At 42.3% G+C, this 18,804-nt stretch overlaps 2 protein-coding genes across 4 annotated transcripts in view; one reads left to right on the forward strand and one right to left on the reverse strand.

Moving 5' to 3' along the window:
• Positions 1 to 3,742, reverse strand: part of LETM1 (leucine zipper and EF-hand containing transmembrane protein 1) — a 29,267-nt gene extending 25,525 nt beyond the window's left edge. Inside the window, exon 1 of the mRNA XM_030270578.4 lies at positions 3,610 to 3,742. Coding sequence (XP_030126438.4) covers positions 3,610 to 3,688 — 79 coding nt within the window. The 5' untranslated portion in view covers positions 3,689 to 3,742. The remainder of the gene's footprint in view (positions 1 to 3,609) is intronic.
• The window catches only part of NSD2 (nuclear receptor binding SET domain protein 2), a 97,235-nt gene continuing 82,139 nt past the window's right edge, over positions 3,709 to 18,804 (forward strand). For 2 of the 3 annotated variants that reach the window (XM_030270573.4, XM_072927934.1), the window contains exons 1-2: positions 3,709 to 3,847; positions 4,663 to 4,797. The gene's annotated coding sequence lies outside the window, so the exon portion shown is untranslated. Of the gene's footprint in view, positions 3,848 to 3,909; positions 4,257 to 4,662; positions 4,798 to 18,804 lie in introns of those variants that run through there. The other variant, XM_072927933.1, reaches the window with a different exon arrangement.

The following is an 18,804-nucleotide window of genomic DNA, read 5'->3' on the forward strand; positions in this document are numbered from 1 at the left end:
CCAAAAGAAGGGCTGACACCTATATACGAGCACCCTCTATCCAAGTACACAAGACAAACAGCATCCATTCTGGAAATAAATTGAGAAGATCATCAAATCATAAATCATCTAAGTCACACGCTTCAGTAAAGGGCTGTGTCTGAAAGTCTTCCAACCACAGAAGAAGCATAAACAACATAAAATGCTACCAATCTACAATCACTGAAAGTTATCCCTGATCCCGCTAGAAAGGAATTCATCTTCCTAAAGTAACTTAAAAAAATAAATCTTGTATTAACACCTTGCTACAGTAACTCAATAGGTACCTACTGCCAAGAGCAAAAGACTTCTGGACAGATCATTAAAAAAAAAAAATCACACAAGCAAGACTTCAAACATGTTGACACTTTTGGGCCAATCTTTTCAGAATTCACTGTAACCAAAATAAAATTGGAAGGCTGGATGGAGTAGTTTGTTTCTCCCATCTGGAACCTACCATTTCTGGTGAATCCTAGGAGACAGCAGGATACAAAGGTCATTTGAGTGGTCCATGGTACCCTTTCCCATCACCAAAACCAAGATATGGCTTATGACAAAACCTAAAGTAGACACCTGTATCATCTATGAGATGCATGTATCACCTGTATGACACAGGTCAGAAAACACAGCATCCAATGCTGATGTCCAAAAGCCCTCCCCAACAAAATACCCAAATTATTCGGGGAAAAGAGATGCTGCCAAAATCAGATGGGACAATTGGAAGGTATACAAGGTAAGTTAACTTATCTGAGCAAAATCTTGATAATCAAGTCATGTCCCAGGCTCTGAAGAAATTACAACAAAAGCTGTGGCATTATCAAGTCAAAGGATTTACCAATGTCAAGTTGTATCAAACTCTAACACTCACTGCCATGCCAAGTAGAGCCAGGGAAAACTTGTCTCTGGCTGAAAAAAGCAACTCCTGAGAATTTGTGAAGGCACTGTGATACTCTCCAATATTTACAGAAAGAACAGTAGCTAAATTACTTAACCCAAGAGGCCATGCCAGAAGGACATCCCTGACCCCAAGGAGCAGCTGAGCAAAGCAGAGAAGTACTCAGTGTCTGGAGGGACAGAGTACTTCTGTCCCTCCAGACACTGAGTACAGAGTCACAGCACAGTAATCTGTCTCACCCAAGTGCCAGGAAGCCCACAAAGCCTTACGTGCTTAAAGCAAGGGTCCCACTAGGAGAGCACATTGCCTGCTATGGACAGTGCCCCTAGAACTAGGAGGGATGAAACTGGCTTGGAGTTTCTCAGATAAAACTTCATAGCAGCAAGGCACTTTCACTTCACTTACCTTCTTTCCAACCAGGCTCATTACATGTTAAAGAAGGGGTCAAAGAACAAAATTCCAAGGTTACCATATGAAAACATGCTAAGCTCATTGTTGTACAGCATGTTTAGAGTGTGAACAGGCTAACAGAAAATGCTAATTCCAGCTTTGCCAGTTCTGATAAGAGCTCTTTAGGTTTTGAAGTGTTTCTTATAACCATGTACCTAGGAGTAAGCCAGCCCTGAAATAAAATATATACTTCCTTCAAAAAGGGGCAAAGTCCATAATCCTTGCTTTGGGGATAATACAGATATCCAAAAGCATCTGAACAAGATGAATGTTGCTAAACCATACTCAACACTACTCATTTAAGAAACCTACACTGGCTTAAAGAAAAGAAGGGCATAGAGCCAGAGAAGCTGTATGTTAACATGTTCTTCATGGAAAAGTAGTCATGGGAAACTTTATGCTTGAACTTAATGAAGCATCAAACCCAAAGTTTTTAATGTAGAATAGCCATACTGTTACTAAGTTTAGAATTTTTAAAAATAAGATGCTATCATGAAGTAAGTCCCTAGAGAAGTGTAAGCTTGCAGTACTTAACAGTCTGATCTTCACAGGAATAACATTTAGGATTCTTAGAAGCACTTAGCTTTAACTTAATCTTAGACTACTTACACACACAGCAAAGAAGATGAGCTAAGTAAAGCAAAACAATACAAAAAAAAAATACAACCAACATACAAGAATGTGTTAATAATAGATTAACACCCCAAATAAAAGAATTAGTTGTATCATAACCACAGTGCACCACAGCACACTAATTATTGGATTCTATCACAGCATTTCAGTTTAGGTTGTCTAAGATTTATAACAACCAAAATTGCAGCAATCATTAGCAGTACTTTTTACGCTAAGCCACAAGAATAATCAAAGCTCCCATCTAATTTGAAGGTACAAGGATGTGCTTTTTCCCCATTTTAAACAAACTGGGTGGTTAGGATACCCCAGTTTTTGTTCAGGACACTGTCCAGGCTTAACCTAAATAAACGACTCTGCAACAGTAGCTCACAAAACCCATCAGTGAGAGGAAGATTCCACACTTGAGTGACTATTGGTAACCCAGAGGACAGCTGTTCTTTGCAATGAACAAGCATCCCTACAGCTCATCAGGTCTGCCTGGATGTGAGCGTGCAGCTGCCCTGCTCTCGGTGACAGCACTCCCATGACAAGTCGAGGCTCTGTGTCAGGGACAGCAATTCCTCCTTCACCCCTGCCATTCCAGCTCAGGGCCCTGTGTCAGGGACAGCAATTCCTCCCTCACCCCTGCCATTCCAGCTCAGGGCCCTGTGTCAGGGACAGCAATTCCTCCCTCGCCCCTGCCATTCCAGCTCAGGGCCCTGTGTCAGGGACAGGCAATTCCTCCTTCACCCCTGCTATTCCAGCTCAGGGCCCTGTGTCAGGGACAGCAATTCCTCCTTCACCCCTGCTATTCCAGCTCAGGGCCCTGTGTCAGGGACAGCAATTCCTCCTTCACCCCGGCCATTCCAGCTCAGGGCCCTGTGTCAGGGACAGGCAATTCCTCCTTCACCCCTACCATTCCAGCTCAGGGCCCTGTGTCAGGGACACGCAATTCCTCCCTCATTCCAGCTCAGGATGTAAAGAGCAGCCACAGGCCTCGCGTACCTCCCAAGTTATCAGTTGTTTCATATCACAAACCTTCACCAACCAGAGATATTTAAACTGCCAAATTATCTTCATTATTAACCATTATCACACGATGCGCTTCCTTTTCATTTTCACAAGTTTTCAAAGCCACTTGGAAAAAGGCAAATTCATGTTTCATCCCTAACACGGACTAAGAAAACACCCCCTTGTGCTTTTATAAAGAGAATAAGCACATGCCTAGTGACAACCTCACTTCGCAGCCAAGCCACGCCGAGATCAAGGCAGGCAGGACCCAGACGTAGTAGCGCGTTCCTGCACTTTAACAAAAAACACGTGTTCCTCCGTTCCCCAACGAGCCGGCACTGAGGAGACACGCGTGTCCCAGTGCCCCTAGGGTAAGCCATCCCCTCCAACCACGCTGCCGCGGAAGCACATGGAGGAGGCCGCAGCCGCCGGCGCCCAGCGTGGGCCGGGCCGGGAGCAGCGCCAGCCCCGGCAGACAGAGCGGCGGGGACTCGGCCGCGGCCCTCCCCTCCCGCAGCGGCCTCTCCGCCCACGCCCGGAGCCCCCGACCGCCTCCGGCCGCTCTCCCTCCCTGCTGCCCTCCCGGCCAGGCCCGCGGGCCGGAGCCGGCGGGGGAGCCTCACCGGGCTGCGGCGGGCGGCGCAGCGCTCGGGGCAGGCGGCAGGCGCGCCGGCCGCAGCTCTGCAGCAGCATGGACGCCATAGCGGCGCTCGGTGGGCCGGCGGGCGGCTCCGGCCCCGCTCCTGTCCCGCCGCCCGGGCCGCGGCGATCCCCAGACGCCCAGCAGCTCTCGGAGCCGCGTTCGCCCGGCACCGCCCCGCAGCGCCGGGCACGCCGGGAGCCGTAGTCCGGGAGCGCACGGTGAGAGCGGTGGAGGCGGTGGGGATGGCGTCACCGAGGGGCGGGCGCGGCTGCGGCTCTTCCCCACAGCCGCCCGAGGGGAGCGGCAGGAGCTGCGATGGCGCTGGGGGCTGTGCTTGTGCTGGGGTTTCTTTCTCCGAGCGTGGCTCGCTTGCAGCCCCCGGTCCCCGCCCCGCCGGGAAGGCCACGGGCCGTGCCCGCTGTGAAGGGCGGGCGCCGGTGCCGCACGGAGCCGCCCAGAGCGCCGTGGCCACACATAACCCCGGCTCAAAGTACAGCGCTCCAGTAGCGCACGGTGCCTTCCTCCTTGCCAGAGGTTGGGTTGGATGATGCCCAGAGGTCCCTTGTAGCCATGACGACCCGACCCGGTGATCCTGCGGTGGGTGCGGCCGTGCTCCCGCACGCCAAGGTTGGCGGCAGGCGTTCTGCTGCACACACGTGTTTGCTTGTGGATCTCGGGATGTGACAGAAAAAATGGCTTTCTGGTGGAGCTGCGATGGTTTTGATAGGAAATAGCACATAAATCGGTCGTTTGTTAGATGTGCCATACTAGTGCTGGTTGATAGTTGGACTACAAGCTGCATGATATTCTTCACATGCTAGTAGAGTCCTGGCCAGCAGTAGGATCTCTTATCAAATACTTCAGTACTCAGTTAATGCAGTGTTATGTGGTGCTTTCTTTATTTTTAACTGTATTGACAGATGCAGTGAAAAATGAGAATCAAACCGCAGAAATTATTAATTTAATCTGAGAACAGTGACATTTTACAAACTGCGTACGTGAGGTTTGGGTGTTAATGCCTTCCTTGTTCCAGAAAAAATGGGGAAAGAGCTGCTGGGACTGTCTGTGGACAAGATGGCTGCCAGCCCTGCCAACAAGATGGCTGCCCCAAGGACAGGGCTCCAGGGGGACGAGGGAGCTGTGGCATCACACCTCTCCTGACTCACAGGTAACTCACTACACCAGGCACTTGGTCACCTCTACACCTGCCTCAACCCCAAAGAAAATACATGTTACTTAACCTGATATATATAAGGGGTAGCAGAAGCGTTCAGGTTTGACCCAAAACATGAGTGAAAACAGTGTCTCATAGCAATAAAAAGCAAGTGACTTTGCAGTTTATCTCTTCATGCTTAGGACTAGGCAAATGCAGGAAATTAGTTGGTAATTTTATGGAGTTCTTTTATGTATTTAAAGAAAATGTTCAGGGTTTCTCCAAAGTACAAAAAATTTTATATGAAATTTATATTACTTATATTTTAAATTCAAAAGTATTAGTGAAGATGGAATATGCGATTGTCTGAATATTAAAAAAATTACAACACTTTTCTCACTATGGCTATAGAAATGCTAGTGTTGTTTACATTTAGTGATAATTAACAAATTAATGGGTATTACTATTTAATACTTATTAGACCTGCTTTAAAATGTTAGGCTCTCAAATGGACTCCAAGATTTTTTAGCCAGCTGTGGTTTTTTTACGAATATTTAAATATGTACTGCATTTAAATGGTTAAAATTATTTAAAATGTGCAACTTGACAATAGTGCTTTACATTAATGGCATAAAAAAACCAAACAAACAACATCTTCGCAATCTACACATCTCTCACTAGACCGCGTTTGTATCTTTCTCTTGTTATTCTTTTTTTCTTTCTGGTTGGCTGATAACAAAACCAAATGAAATAGGGCAACTAATGGCAGTTCCTCTAACAAAGCTGCTTAATTATGTAGAAACATTATATGAAGCCTATACAAGAAGAATAATATGCTCTGAAGTCATTAAACTATTGACAAGAGGTTTCAGACAGCAAACAGATGATTACAGAGGTCTCAATACATTTATGCAGACAAGTAAGCAGCCTTTCAATAGTTTCATTAAATTCATTAGTATTCAGGGTGGCAGACAATGTAGATGCATGGGTCTTTTCAGAGCTGAATTCGTTATGTTTTTGTACAGTCTTTTGTTCCAGATTTGTTTATACCTGGAAGTTACAGGGTTTGCTACTGTATATGAAAAGGATTGATTATACACTCTGTGAAAATTTCCCAAATAGATACAGCTTAAAAATACTAATTGATTGTGTTCATTTAGCAAGCATTGTGAAGTAATGCTTAAGACAACACTAAGAATTAAAATTTTTCAAGTATTTGTACAAATTGTTCCCACAGGAAAAAGCTCAGTGACTATAGGTGGCACATGGGGTTTCCACAGGAGTCAGTTTTTGTTTTAAAGAAAAACATCTTCTACTCCAGCCAGAGCAACAGCCCGTGAGCTCACAGAGAAAACACTCATCCCCAGAATAAAACACGATACCACATAGTTACTAGGGTTTTGGGGTTATGTAAAAAAAAAATTAAAAAAAAATTAACTGCTACATAGCCATTTTAGACCTGGTTCTTAAAGCAACCATGTTGTCTGGAGAAGTTGTCAGCCATCTTGCTGAAAAATCTGTTTTCCAGCAGGAATAGGATAAGAGAGACTAAAAGGAAGCAATACAAAGCCTTCTTTCTAGATGGATATATTAGGGATCTGAGAATCATTAAAATAAATGTAATATTTGAACAAAACTAAGATTATTATTTCATGTTAAATGTCTCTTTTTTCCCCTGGATATTAAATAGAAGCAAAAGCAAGGTAGGAGTTGTCTAAGCCAATTCAAAACAACCTCCAAATAAAAAGAAAATTTTCATGGTTGTTACAGGATGTGTGAATACTGAAATGTGTATTTTATTGCTGTATGAGCAGAGCCCAGTGATATCACAAAGCCAGGACTGTTTCACTTGTCTGAAGGAGGTATGGTGCATAAGACCTATAAAAGCACAGAACAACCCTAGCGCTCTGCATTGCTTGCATAGACATGACACTGGAGCAGATGAATCTATAATTCTTATTGAGGAAGTTTAGAAATCTGTCTAGAAATTAGGGGGCAAATGTTTATATGAACAAGGAGGAGAACTGTAAGTCAGTCACCCCTCCCCTGAAGACATGGCCCGGGAAGCTCTCCTACCTCCTGCGGATGTTTTTGAGGATTCATAGCAGCTCCCCCCACTTCCAGCCTAAGGTGCCCTGTAGCTGGTGACAGTGGCTGTGTGGCAGGACCAAATCTGTGACACTCGTGCCAGAGACAGGGCCTGGGTTCCCCAGTACGCCCTGAGGACAAACGGAGCTGGCAGGAAGGGCCTGGGAGATGGGATTCAGGACATGGAGGGGGAGGGGTGCAGTGTTTGATGCTCTGGGCTCTAAGTGGGAGGAGGTGGGGGCGTAATTAACATCTGATGAGCTGGGAGTTACCTTTGCCATTTCACTGCTGCAACATCGTGTTTGTGTACACAGTGTGACTCAATAAGCTATGTATCAGTACAGGTCCATTGCCAGTCCCTAAGAGTAGAATTATGCTTTTAGGATGTAGAATCTGTTTCCATGGCAACCTCCAGGTTGTCTCCTTGAATAGGTTGAACAAAAAGGGATTAACCTCATCTTTATTCACCAGTGTTCAGCGTAAATGTGAAGAAAAGGGGGAAAAAAGACGTTACTGTGTAGCAAGTTGCATTAAGTTTCTACTCCAGGGAGAAAGCCAACGGATTATTAGTAGTTTTTTAAAAAAAATACTTCCATTCATTACCAGGGATTTTTAGGAGAGATTCATGGGACACTGAAGCCTGTTGCTCTGTCAATGTTACACCCAAAGGTAAAAGTTCAAGTGGTGGCTTGGTTACAGATTTGCTGTATGTACGTCCAGGTCACAAGTTCACTTCTGTCTGTAAATGTGCCAAAAATAAGCAGCACTGGCTACACATTAGCACAGAAACAGGCTGCCCTGGGTGCCTATTCAAACACTGCCCTGAAAAACCATGCAGAGAGTGCCTGGATGGCAATAATGTGCTGCAAACAGTCATTCCCCATCCAAGGATAATTAGCTACCTGCTCAAATTCAAGTCAAAAAGTGATATTTTAAAAGATTGCATAGGCTTGACCCAAATTAGCAGCACAAAATGCCATACAAATAACATATTAGGTTGTCATTAGTTAAATTTGGCATGCAGGTGGGCAAGAGCACAGCCAGGGGAGCAGAAACAGGTAATTTTGAAAATCTTTCCAAATTGGGGGAAAAGCATTTGCAGATCAGAATGAAAACCACCGAGGTTCTCCCTTTTCCCAGCAGATGGAGCTTATGTGAAAAAGGAGAAGCTGCACAAAGAGAGATTGGGGCACTGGAGGAACACATGGGGAGAAAGCCACAAGGTTCTGGCCAAGGCAGGATCAAGCAGAGGGAGGGTAGGCAGTGTTCAGGCTATGTGCACAACATAAAAAAAGGTGAATGTAGCTATAAAAAGCAAATTGATTTAGACTTTGAGAACTGCAGAGAGAGGGAAAAAAAAAAGGAGTCTCTAGTGTTACAAACACACCTGTTAGCTCCAGCTGATATGAGAAAGACTGAGATTTTGCTGCAAAATCATCAGTGCTGTATTTAAGTAACCTGTTGTGTCTCCAAATGAATCAGTTTGATTTTATGAATGACAGGCTTTAAAACTATGTATTTAGAGTTATTCTTGGTCTGCAGGATTTTTTAGGCTGTCGGGTTTGCAAGTTCCTGTCTGTAATCAGAAATGCAGAAAGCCAACAATCTTATGTCATTATCTGCCTCTCAGAGTTAGGTCTTTAAGAAAACACCAAATGTTGTGTTATCGTCAATAAAAGCCCTAAATCTGCCACCACTGCTTTTATGTACCGATCAAAAAGCAAGACAGGAAATGCATGTGACTGGGGAGGCTCTCTTCCACCCCATCCCAGATTTTGTAGACCTGTTCCTGCATTTCTTGTATATCACAAAATTCTTGGTGAAGTCAAGCAGTTTTATAGGAGTACTGGAAAGACAGGAGGTCCCTGCAAAACAGATACCTTTCAGTTTGTGTCCATTGAAGAAACAGCAGAAGGTTAGCACACCATTTTAAGAGAATTTTTACCTTTGTATTCTAAAAAGGAGAAAAATGTGCTACTTCCAAGGGCCATTTTAATGGCAGCAATGTAACTTTCTTTAGCAATTTTGCAAGGCTGAGGCTCTTTATGGTAAGTACTGGTTTGGAGGGGAGCAGGTTACAGCCAGAACATGCACACAGCTGTATATGACTTGGTGCAGGCAAAATGCAGCATCGTCCTATTACCCCCATGGCATATTCGTGTTTTCTCTGCCTCAGAGGAGGTGAGCAGAGCTAAGCATTTCTGTTAAAAGAGATAATGAAAAATATTGAAGATGGATATGTTCATTTGCTGAAGCCTGATGCTTAAAATTCCTGTGTAGAATTTAGCCCCCTCGGGCCTCTGCTGTCATTACCTCTTTCTTGCTGGTTTTGCTGATGATCTTATCAGTCCTGGCTCGTATTTTCCCTTACACTCAGCCTGAATAACCCTACCAGAATGTGTCTTTCCAATCTTTGAATTCACTGTCTCTTATTTACCTTTCAGCTTTACACCTTCTACCTCTCATAATCCAGACCAAGCCTGTAACACAGATCTCACACTTTTTTATCCTGTTCTCCTTGACCTGACTGACACTCCTATCTTCCGCGCTGCTGTACAATGACCTCCCCATTCCAGCACGCAAGCCCACAGCCCCTCCTTTATTCAAGTCAAAGAGCTGCTTTTCTCAAGAGGCCTCCCCACAGAGATAATGAAAAGCAGATTAAGAGATTTTAAAAAGGTGTTGGTTCCTTTGGAATGGTCAGTGCACTTTCTCTTTCTACAACCATCCTCTATACTGTAAATTTTCCAAATCAGTGTTTGTCTGGATCTCTACGCCTTGACCTCAGCAGGACCTAAGCTGTTGGGCCCCAATTCTAACAGGCATTTGCATGCCATGTCCCTTTACTATCAGAGGCATTCACACAGAGTGGTAAAGGATCAGTGCAGTTATGTACTTGTAATATCAAATCCTGTTTCTTGCCAGATAGCATCATAAAAGTCTTGGACAGAGATAAAAATGATAATTTTAATCTTTTTTTTGTGAGACAGAAAGAATGGTAATCTCCAAGTCAAGTGAAATGGCAGCTCTGTTGACAACACTTGATTTGTAACTATATGAGAATCTTGAGGGGAAATACCTGTTAAAATGTGATGTGAAGCTATAGAAAAACAACAAAGAGCCACCAGCACAAATACATCCCAGTGGTGCTTTGCCAGTATCCTGCCTTTTTCTTGTGCGGCTGAATTTCAGGCACCAGAAACAGAAGACGCTTTGTCTGGGCTTTCCCATGTAATCAGCAACCTCTCTCCAGCCTGTCTTAGGCCTCTATTCACTTTATTATTATTATAGTATCCCCTAGAGACAGACTTGGGAGGCATTCAGCCCCAAACATCCTGTTACCTTCAAGCAATTAGGTATTTTCTCAGTAACACGTTATATACTTTAATCCAGGTTGCATGTGTGCATAAAGCATGGCTAACAAGTCATGTATGTAAGAAAATACAAAGTTGACATAAAAGAGCTTTACCATTGCATTTGATCAGTATCCAGGGGAAGTGCAGTCCCCCAGAGCAGGCGCTCTTCTCTGAAAGCAATTTCAAGAGGGAGTTTTGTGTACAAACAAGTCTTGGCTGGGGTCTACAGATACGTAGCAGTTCATCAGCTGGATAGAGCGAGAGGAGCTCATGGAGACTAATCTGCAGCAGGTAAAAGTGAGCCATCCAGCCTGCTCATCAGTCAGAGAGGCAAGCCTCACACTCATTCCTATATGACACACATCAATCATTTTCTTTTCTAATCACTAATCCAACAGCTGAAAAAGGGAATATGCCCAACAGATATCAACAATAAACTGGCTTAGCCAGCAGAGCTTCCCTGTTGTGCCAAGGGAACAACCTTCTCCCCTCTGCGAGGCCTCTCCTCCCAAGGAACAGACATCTAACTCTCCCTGAGCGGGAAGCCTCTTTCAGCATGCCAGCTGGGAATCAGGGCCCTAGGCACAATCCCAGCACCTGTGCCTAGTTTTCTTATAGAGCACAGCCAGCTGCTCTGCTAGGTCTGCAAATGTCCTATATACCCTATTTCTTTTCTGTGGATTGCTTTGGATGAGCAACGCAAATGTGTTTCTTTTATTTGGATTTTTGCAAATTCATTGCTTTACATTTACCTTTACTTGATTTGTTTAAGGATCATATCAGGCCACTGCTAAATGAAGTCATGCCATGTTTTTAATAATTATTAAACCAGAGTTATTGAATAAGTAGAACCCAGAACCCCCTGTATTTTTGAGGGAATTTGAAGGTAAGCAGGATGTAACCACAGGCCACCTTGGAAACTGTGACATGGAGTTTGGGAGGAAGAGGTGTTTTTGATGGCTGTTGTTTGTCAGCAAACTTTTCTGGCATTGCACATGGTAGCAGAGACTATATTTGACCCCGAGTGTTCACAGGCATTAGATAATTGTTTTGGCTCTTACTTAGTTCATGGCATGTTAGACTAGTCATTTCTATCTGTGACACCAAACTATCAACTGCAAACTTCCTGTGTGGAAATAATTATGCATCTTTTCCAAGTTCACATTATGTTCTCCTGTATCCAACAGTTCTTAAGCACAAAGGCAAAGTTAGGCTTAAGACCACTTTCACTGCTAAGAGCTTGATTCTGAAAAGACTTCATATTATTCAAAAATCCTAGTATAAGTGGAGCCAGAGTGAGGTTAGACTTCTGCACTGCAACAGGAAGGGGATATACAGAGGTCTGGAAAATAATTAAGATGGGAGGAAAGTGAATAAAAAATGGTTATTATTGCTGTTCATAAATGCCGTATTAATGAAACCAGTTTATCTGGGAGCAGGGTTTAAAAAAGAACAGAAGGAAATATATTTTCATATAAACTCATTGCCACAGGATGTTCTCAAAATATAAAGAAATAGCCTCAACAAGAAAATAGATACACTCAAGGGAGCTAGGCTTAATGAAGTCCCTGACACATGCTTGTCTAGCTGCAATGTCCTCTTTGGAAATTAGGAAATCCCTGAACTACTAATTTTCAGAAGCAGGAATGAAAACATGGGTAGGAGCTACTTTTCCTATGATCTGTTTCCAATTCTAAGCATCCATTACTACTTCCTTTCTTGGTTTCCCTTGAGGAAAGGACATGCCTAAGCCTGCTTTGAATGTTAAAAGCTTCCTCTCTTCTGCACAAGTAGAGGTGAGAGTAAGAGACCATAAATGATTACCCATGGGCAGCTAATAAAAGCTGTGAGATGGAAGTCCTAACCTGGAACCAAGGAGGTGTTTGAAGTGGACCAAAGGGTCAGTGTCAGGGGTCTCCAGGCACTTGACTGAGTCATGCATGGCTCACCCCATGCTGGGGGCCTATGGCAGTGTAGTCCTAAAAGCACTACAGATTACACTGTTCCTGCCACCCTTAAACTCCACGTGTTCCTCTCACCAACAGAACAAACGGGTTAATAAGGGTGGGGATTTTTTGTGTAGGAATATAATGAAAGCCAGGTCAGAAAGGGAAGAGATCTCAGTCCTCTTGGTAACTTACACAGAACGAAACTCCACCAAGGAAAGGAACCTCTGTCTTCTCTTGCTTTCTTACCACAGGGTTTCCTCTTTGCACTTTATGAAGTCTAACTTCTGCCATAATCCACCTGGCAACAAGTTACAGTCGATCTCCCTCTAGTGGGTAATTAATTACCCATAAAAGCCACAGCAAGACTGAGATGTGTTAAAAATCTGCCTTGCACTTACCTTCCTTCATCTCCTTTTTTCAGCTGGCTTTCTTCTTCCTTCATCTGTGATCCTTCTCACACATGCATTACATGTTTTCTTCATACCCTCCCTGAACTTTGTATCTGCTCTGTCTCCTTCTTGTGCTCTGTGAGGAGTTGGGCTGTTTGAGGGGTTTCTGTTTGACTTTGATGTAAGTGGAAATGAAAGTAAAGAAGCGCCAAAGAATGAATTTAAGATGAAATATTCTAGAGATTAGTGGTGTTTGCACAGAGGCACAGAGTATGCAACCTTCAATATGCCAAAGGCGTAGAAATCTGGGAAAAAGAAAACTGTAAGAATACCTTAAGTTTGTATTTTTTTTTAAATCAGGAGAAAGTCAAAGGAAATTTACATTTGTGTTTTCTTATGCTTAAAGTTGATTTATTTGGGTTGAAAATCTTCTGGTTTCTGCTTAGTAGTTTGCTCCCCTTGCATTTGTTGTTCCATTACCAAAACTATTACCAAAATACATAAACCAGCTGTGTTCAATCTGAAGTTAGCTCTCTAACAGCAACTCTTGGGGTTAACTACCAAAGAGTATTCCCAGAGCAGAGCTGACGTTAATTGAGAAGGATAGTGCTCTGAAATATGTGGAGACAAGATGCTATAGAAATTGATTTAACCAGACCATGCCTTTTGTGTATGGAACTGTATTTCTCTCCTTGCAGAGCATACAGGCTGGATACTATGGCTGTTACTCCATTTAGATTAATGGAAATATATTAGGGATGATTCTCAAAGGTATCTCCTTTCTCTGACTACTCTGGCATTTCTTGTGTGTGTGTGTGTGGTAAAGCACATTTCAAACAAAAAGATGAACAAGTCAATATTGTCCAAATGAAAAATGACAGATCTGGTTGAAAGAAATTTTTAGGACAGGCTTTGATAATATATTCCTCCAGTGATAGAAGGCATCAGATTAATCATTATATTTACCTTTTTGTTTAAGACTTTGAATTATCTAAATAAACCAACATGAAATATATTGTGCACAAATCCAAGTATTTTCCAGGTTCCTGGAGGCACTAACCTCTATCTCAAATCACTGTGGTAAATGGTGTTCCAGAAAAATCACTAATTAGAACCCCAAGAGTCTTTATTATGGCAAACTTAGGTAGCACAAAGCAAATGAATAAAATGAAGATAAATTGGAATTTTTCTGAAACAAAATAAGATCACAGATTATTTATTGTGAGCAAATTCTGTGCCTAGAAACACCTATGCAATCCATATATTTACATTATTTTGTGAAACAGTATCATACAAAAGTAATTTTTCTATACAGCATATCAGGATTATCAAGTTATTTTACTAACATTGGTATAAAAATATTGCAGCTTTTGCTCCCTTCAAAACTGAGTTGTCAATATAACTCATTTCATTTCACTGTAATAACAATGAAATTAATTCCAATCCTTCTCCTATATCAGTTACAATATAATTTTATTCAGCTGAGACATTTCATAAACCTGCTGAAGGTAGGAATTGCAGACGGTGCTGAGGCAGGGAAGAGCTACTGCAGAAGAAATTTACAGGTTTTGTCTCCACAGCTTTCTTTGCATTGATGTACAGGACAAAAAGAATTCAGTGACTATCAGTTTTCAAGACCAGCTTGTAGAGCTGACAGTAAGAGAATGTTCTTTTGCATCCAAATTGAGTACATTTGTTCTAGAATTTATTAAGACACTATAAACAAAGAAACTAACAGTGCCACATCCTGTTCTTTATTTAGGATAGATGAAGGCTTCATTTGGCATCATGGAAACTAGAATGACTACACTGGGCTAAACCAAAGGCCTGTGGGTCCCTTTATCCAATCTCTGGTCACAGTCAGAAATGAATGCCTAAGGAAGGAGTATGAGGAGTAGGGTGAGCACAGAGTGTTGCTGCCTGCAGCAGTGACTTGTATTCCATCAAAGCTGATAAACACACAGAGAACGGAGTCTGGGGGTCTGAGCACAGAGCAGGGAGCTGTGAATTTGCTGTTTCAGTCCTGCCTCTGTCACCAAGGTTACTTGTGCATCGCTGTGTCCCAGCTCCTGTGTGCTGGTGGCAAACCTGCCTTCAAGCCTCTGCACTGCAGAGACACACACAACCCATGCTCAGGTAGCCACACTCACATTCAGGCTGATTTTGATCAAGTCTTGTATTATAGAGAGATTTGTTTCTTCCTAATGAGCTGCTTAACATCTGTGATTGTTTCCTGAAGAGCTGCATAATATCCCAGTACACTTCTTATTGTGCCCCTTTATCTCTTCCCTATTCCTTCTGGCTCCTCTGTTTTTCACGTGGTTATCATCACTGGCCTTTGTGGTCCTTGTGCTTTGTCCTAAACTTGTCATCCCTCAGTTCCTACAATCAGGAACAGCAGGCTCGGTGCAAGGTAAAAACTGCAAATATTTTCCCTCTGGAGCCCAAGTCCGGGTCAAGGTAGCACAGAGAAGCCAACTCTTTCAAATGTTCCTGCTGAAGCTGCCAATTAAAAGGTGATGCTGTTAGATTTCCAGTAAAACCAGAAAGATAACATTGAAGACACCTCCTTAAAAACTCCTGTAAAAAATTTTGTTTAAAAGCTATGTTTCACATTGCTTCAGGGCTACCTGCAATTCCCAGCATGATGGATGATCCTGAATGGATCCTCAGAAATTGAATCCATCAGCTGCAGGCCCCCTTCTGGTGAGTTCACAGTTTCATCATTGCTCCTGGAAGTCTGTCACCTCCTTCTCCACAGCCATCGTTCCCACCTCCATTGATGGTGTTTCCATCTCTTCAGAAACACCAAGTGGAGGAGGACTGCAATCTCCACACTCAGGGCACTACTCAGAACATCACAATTCATGCAGGTAAATAAGGAATTGTCAGAATTCCCTTTTCCATTTTTAACCTTGCAATACTGAGCCTTTACCAGTGTGATACTATTGGGGGTTTCTACAAGCTGACCCACGCTGCTGGATTGAAGGCCAGGTTTGAGGAACCTCTCCCCAGATCCTTGCATCTCAGGTTGAGCAGAACCCTGGAGAGCTCCTCCTCCTCCTCCTCCTCTCTGTGGCCTCCAGCTGTGCTTCTGCACAGGGCAGGGGTGCACAGGAACTGGAGGAAGCCACATGGAAATCAGGGCTGAGTGGTAACCAAATATGTCTAACCCAGGGGGAAGCTGGTGGGAGTGCAAAGCTAGTCAAAGGGAAGGGAGCAAATAGACTGGAACATACAAGCCCTGGAATATTGGCATGTCAGTGGAGGGCTGTGTATAGTAAATAAATAGACATATGCATATTTTAACAATTTCCCCAGGGTAAAGTGAGTGGGAGTGTGTTCAAAGAGTAGTATTTGCTTTATACTATCCTGTGAGCACAGATTCAATATATACATTAGGAAGTACATTTAGGGTGTATGTTTGATCAAAGAATTTAGACAATAACCTCAATAATTGGCAGCATACAGCAAATTCCATCAGTCTGATTCCAACGCCAAGTTCTTTCTCAGTATTTCAATTTTGCAAGCAATTAAAATGGCTGCATAGCTACATTATGTTATTAGAAGCAACATCACTTGTCAAGTATTTTAAGCAGGAAAAGTGATGTTAGTTATTGTGCATTGTTACCCAGGTAAAAACCACTCCCCCATGTTAAGCATGCACAACAATATACCATTAACCTATTTATCATGATAAAAGAGTGGTGTATTTTGCTTTTACATTTCTACTACAAGTCCTCTGTTATTACTTTGCACATTAAATTTTTTTCTGCTATACAGAGGATTCAATGATTTTGTAAACCAGTCTCATCCCTAGAATGCTATAATTTGACAATTTCAAGGCTTTTCAACTCAGACCCTTGCATATATGTCATATATCGCATTGCAGATTTCATCCAATGGTTGAAAATGTACTCTGAATGCAGTATCATCTTATCAGCATTCCAGCACCATAAGCTTTCTCACTGCAAGCAGGGGACTGTTCATTACAATGAAACTGAAAATGGAATAACTGAAGGATTGATTTATATGACCTTCATTCAGGAATGTTCTAATTCTGACTAATCCCTCTGACTGAAATACTAAACACTGTATAATTTTGATTTATTACCCTTAGAAGAAGGAGCTTGGATCTATAGATAACAGAATACCTGGTATGAAAAAGAATGGTGCAAAAGCTCAGGAAGACTGCAAGAAAATGCAGATTGATCATGTGACTTTACTCCAAACACTGTCTCAGCCAGCAAATCCATGAACGGAGCTGAAAGCAAGTGGAAAAACATTATGCGGATGTTTTCACAAATCCACTCTGTCACTCGGAAATCTCTCATGATTATATACATTTTATAGCAAAGATAAGAGCATGTTAGTAAGTTCAAGCATGAAACAGTCTGTTTACTGAAGGCTGCCGGGAATGTTTATTAAACCAGCTAATTTATGGCAAAACAGGGCCAGAACTTGATATACTCCACAAAAAGCTGCTTTACCAGGCAGCTGTTTCCCTCCCGCACCGACAGTGTGACCCACTCCATGCTACTCTGTCCTCACATCTGCTGCCATGGGAGCCAGGAGAGGGCTTGTATGAGGGTACGTTGGACCTGACTGCTCACAGGTGAAAGCTAGAGCAACCCTTCAGTGTGCTGCTTAAAGTTAACAGCTGATACCTTTAAAGCAAAGCAGCTGGATCTAAATCAGGTAGAATCTTCTTAAATTGAAAGGTGAATCAGGCTGGTTGTCACTTGGGTTTTTTTGGTGAGGTAAAGAGAGTAGTTAGAAGAAAGAACAGATAGAAACTATTCACAACAGGCTGGTTGATAAATTAAAAGCCCACTGAACACAGTCTTAATGCCCTGCAGGAACTGAAATCAACAGGTCAATTTAAAGCAGAGTAACAAAAAGAAATCTGCTCTCCACCCGTGCCTTTTTTCTGTTCTTAATGTTTGGTGAAATGAATGCTTGCCTCCTTTCCTCCCACACACTCAGCTCACAGTTCCCACTTAGCCATTTCCCAGTCCTATTTTAGTCAAATCTTTATCTTATCTTGCTTCTCCTGCAAATCCTTCTCCTCTAGAGCACTTACATCCTCTTCTTTCATAAAATTCACCTTTTACAAGTGATACCTAATCAGTCTTACTTTATCCTAGCCAGAAAAAGGTGGGGTTTACTTTGGAAAAAAATTATTGTTATTCAGTGAATTTTGTGGCTAATATGAATGGTTTTATTCTACCAGATGGTAGTCTCCTCTATGCAGGAACATTTGTCTGCTTCACTGTACTGCACAATGCATATTATTCTCACCTATGAATGGGCCTGTTCCTTATTACTTCCAAAAATCAAACATTACACAATTCCTCCAGTATGGAACTACAATCTGAGCTACAGCTACTGCAGCCACTGTAAAAACACTACAGCCTCAGAAAGATTATTCCTTCCTTCCTGAATACGTTAGAGTTGCTAAACTAGGAACTAAATTTGTGCTTAGGGATAGCAGGAAGTGCCTGATTCTTTTTATGTACTTGCAGAAAGGGAGGGGAAAAAAAGGAGGAAAAAAAAAAAAAAGGGAAAAGGAGATTTAAAAATAAGAGAAAATAATAAAAAATAAAAAGAGAGCTTGGGTGGAATAATATTTAGGACATTTATTCCCTGAACTATATATGGACAATTTTAAAAGTAAAACAATAAAGTATTTATATCCAAAACTCTATTCTATTAGAATGACATAAAGCCTTGTAAGTGGAAGACAAAAGAGAAAAACCATTAATATTATTTCTGTTATCAATTAGCATGTCAACATGTAGTAATACAAGGCACATAATATTTGATTCTTTGGACTAGAAAACTTAACATAAAGTCCAGTTCTGCAAACCAATCCTGGCATACTTTATTTTCAGTATGAGCTGTTTATTGAATTCTCAAATGAATGTATTTATCATTAGGAAAATCAAAATAGCAGAGGAAGTAATATAGTCTTAGATTTCCCAATGGTGAATTAATTAGCGGAGTCAATTCTGCCCTCAGCCTGGTATCTCATCCACCAGACAACACTCACTTCCCACTGTAATGACAGATGATTGTAAAAGCTTAACAGTGTTTTGCCAGTGCTGGTAAAGCTGATAGGGATGGGAGTGAAGGACAGCTTGGTATCTTCCTCAACCAATAGCAAACTATTCAGTATGAGAGGTTAAGAACTACTTTATTAGGATGATTATCATTACCCTCAACAACAACTATAAAAAG

The sequence above is a fragment of the Taeniopygia guttata genome, chromosome 4, assembly GCF_048771995.1.
Source record: "Taeniopygia guttata chromosome 4, bTaeGut7.mat, whole genome shotgun sequence".
NCBI classification, from domain to species: Eukaryota; Metazoa; Chordata; class Aves; order Passeriformes; family Estrildidae; genus Taeniopygia; species Taeniopygia guttata.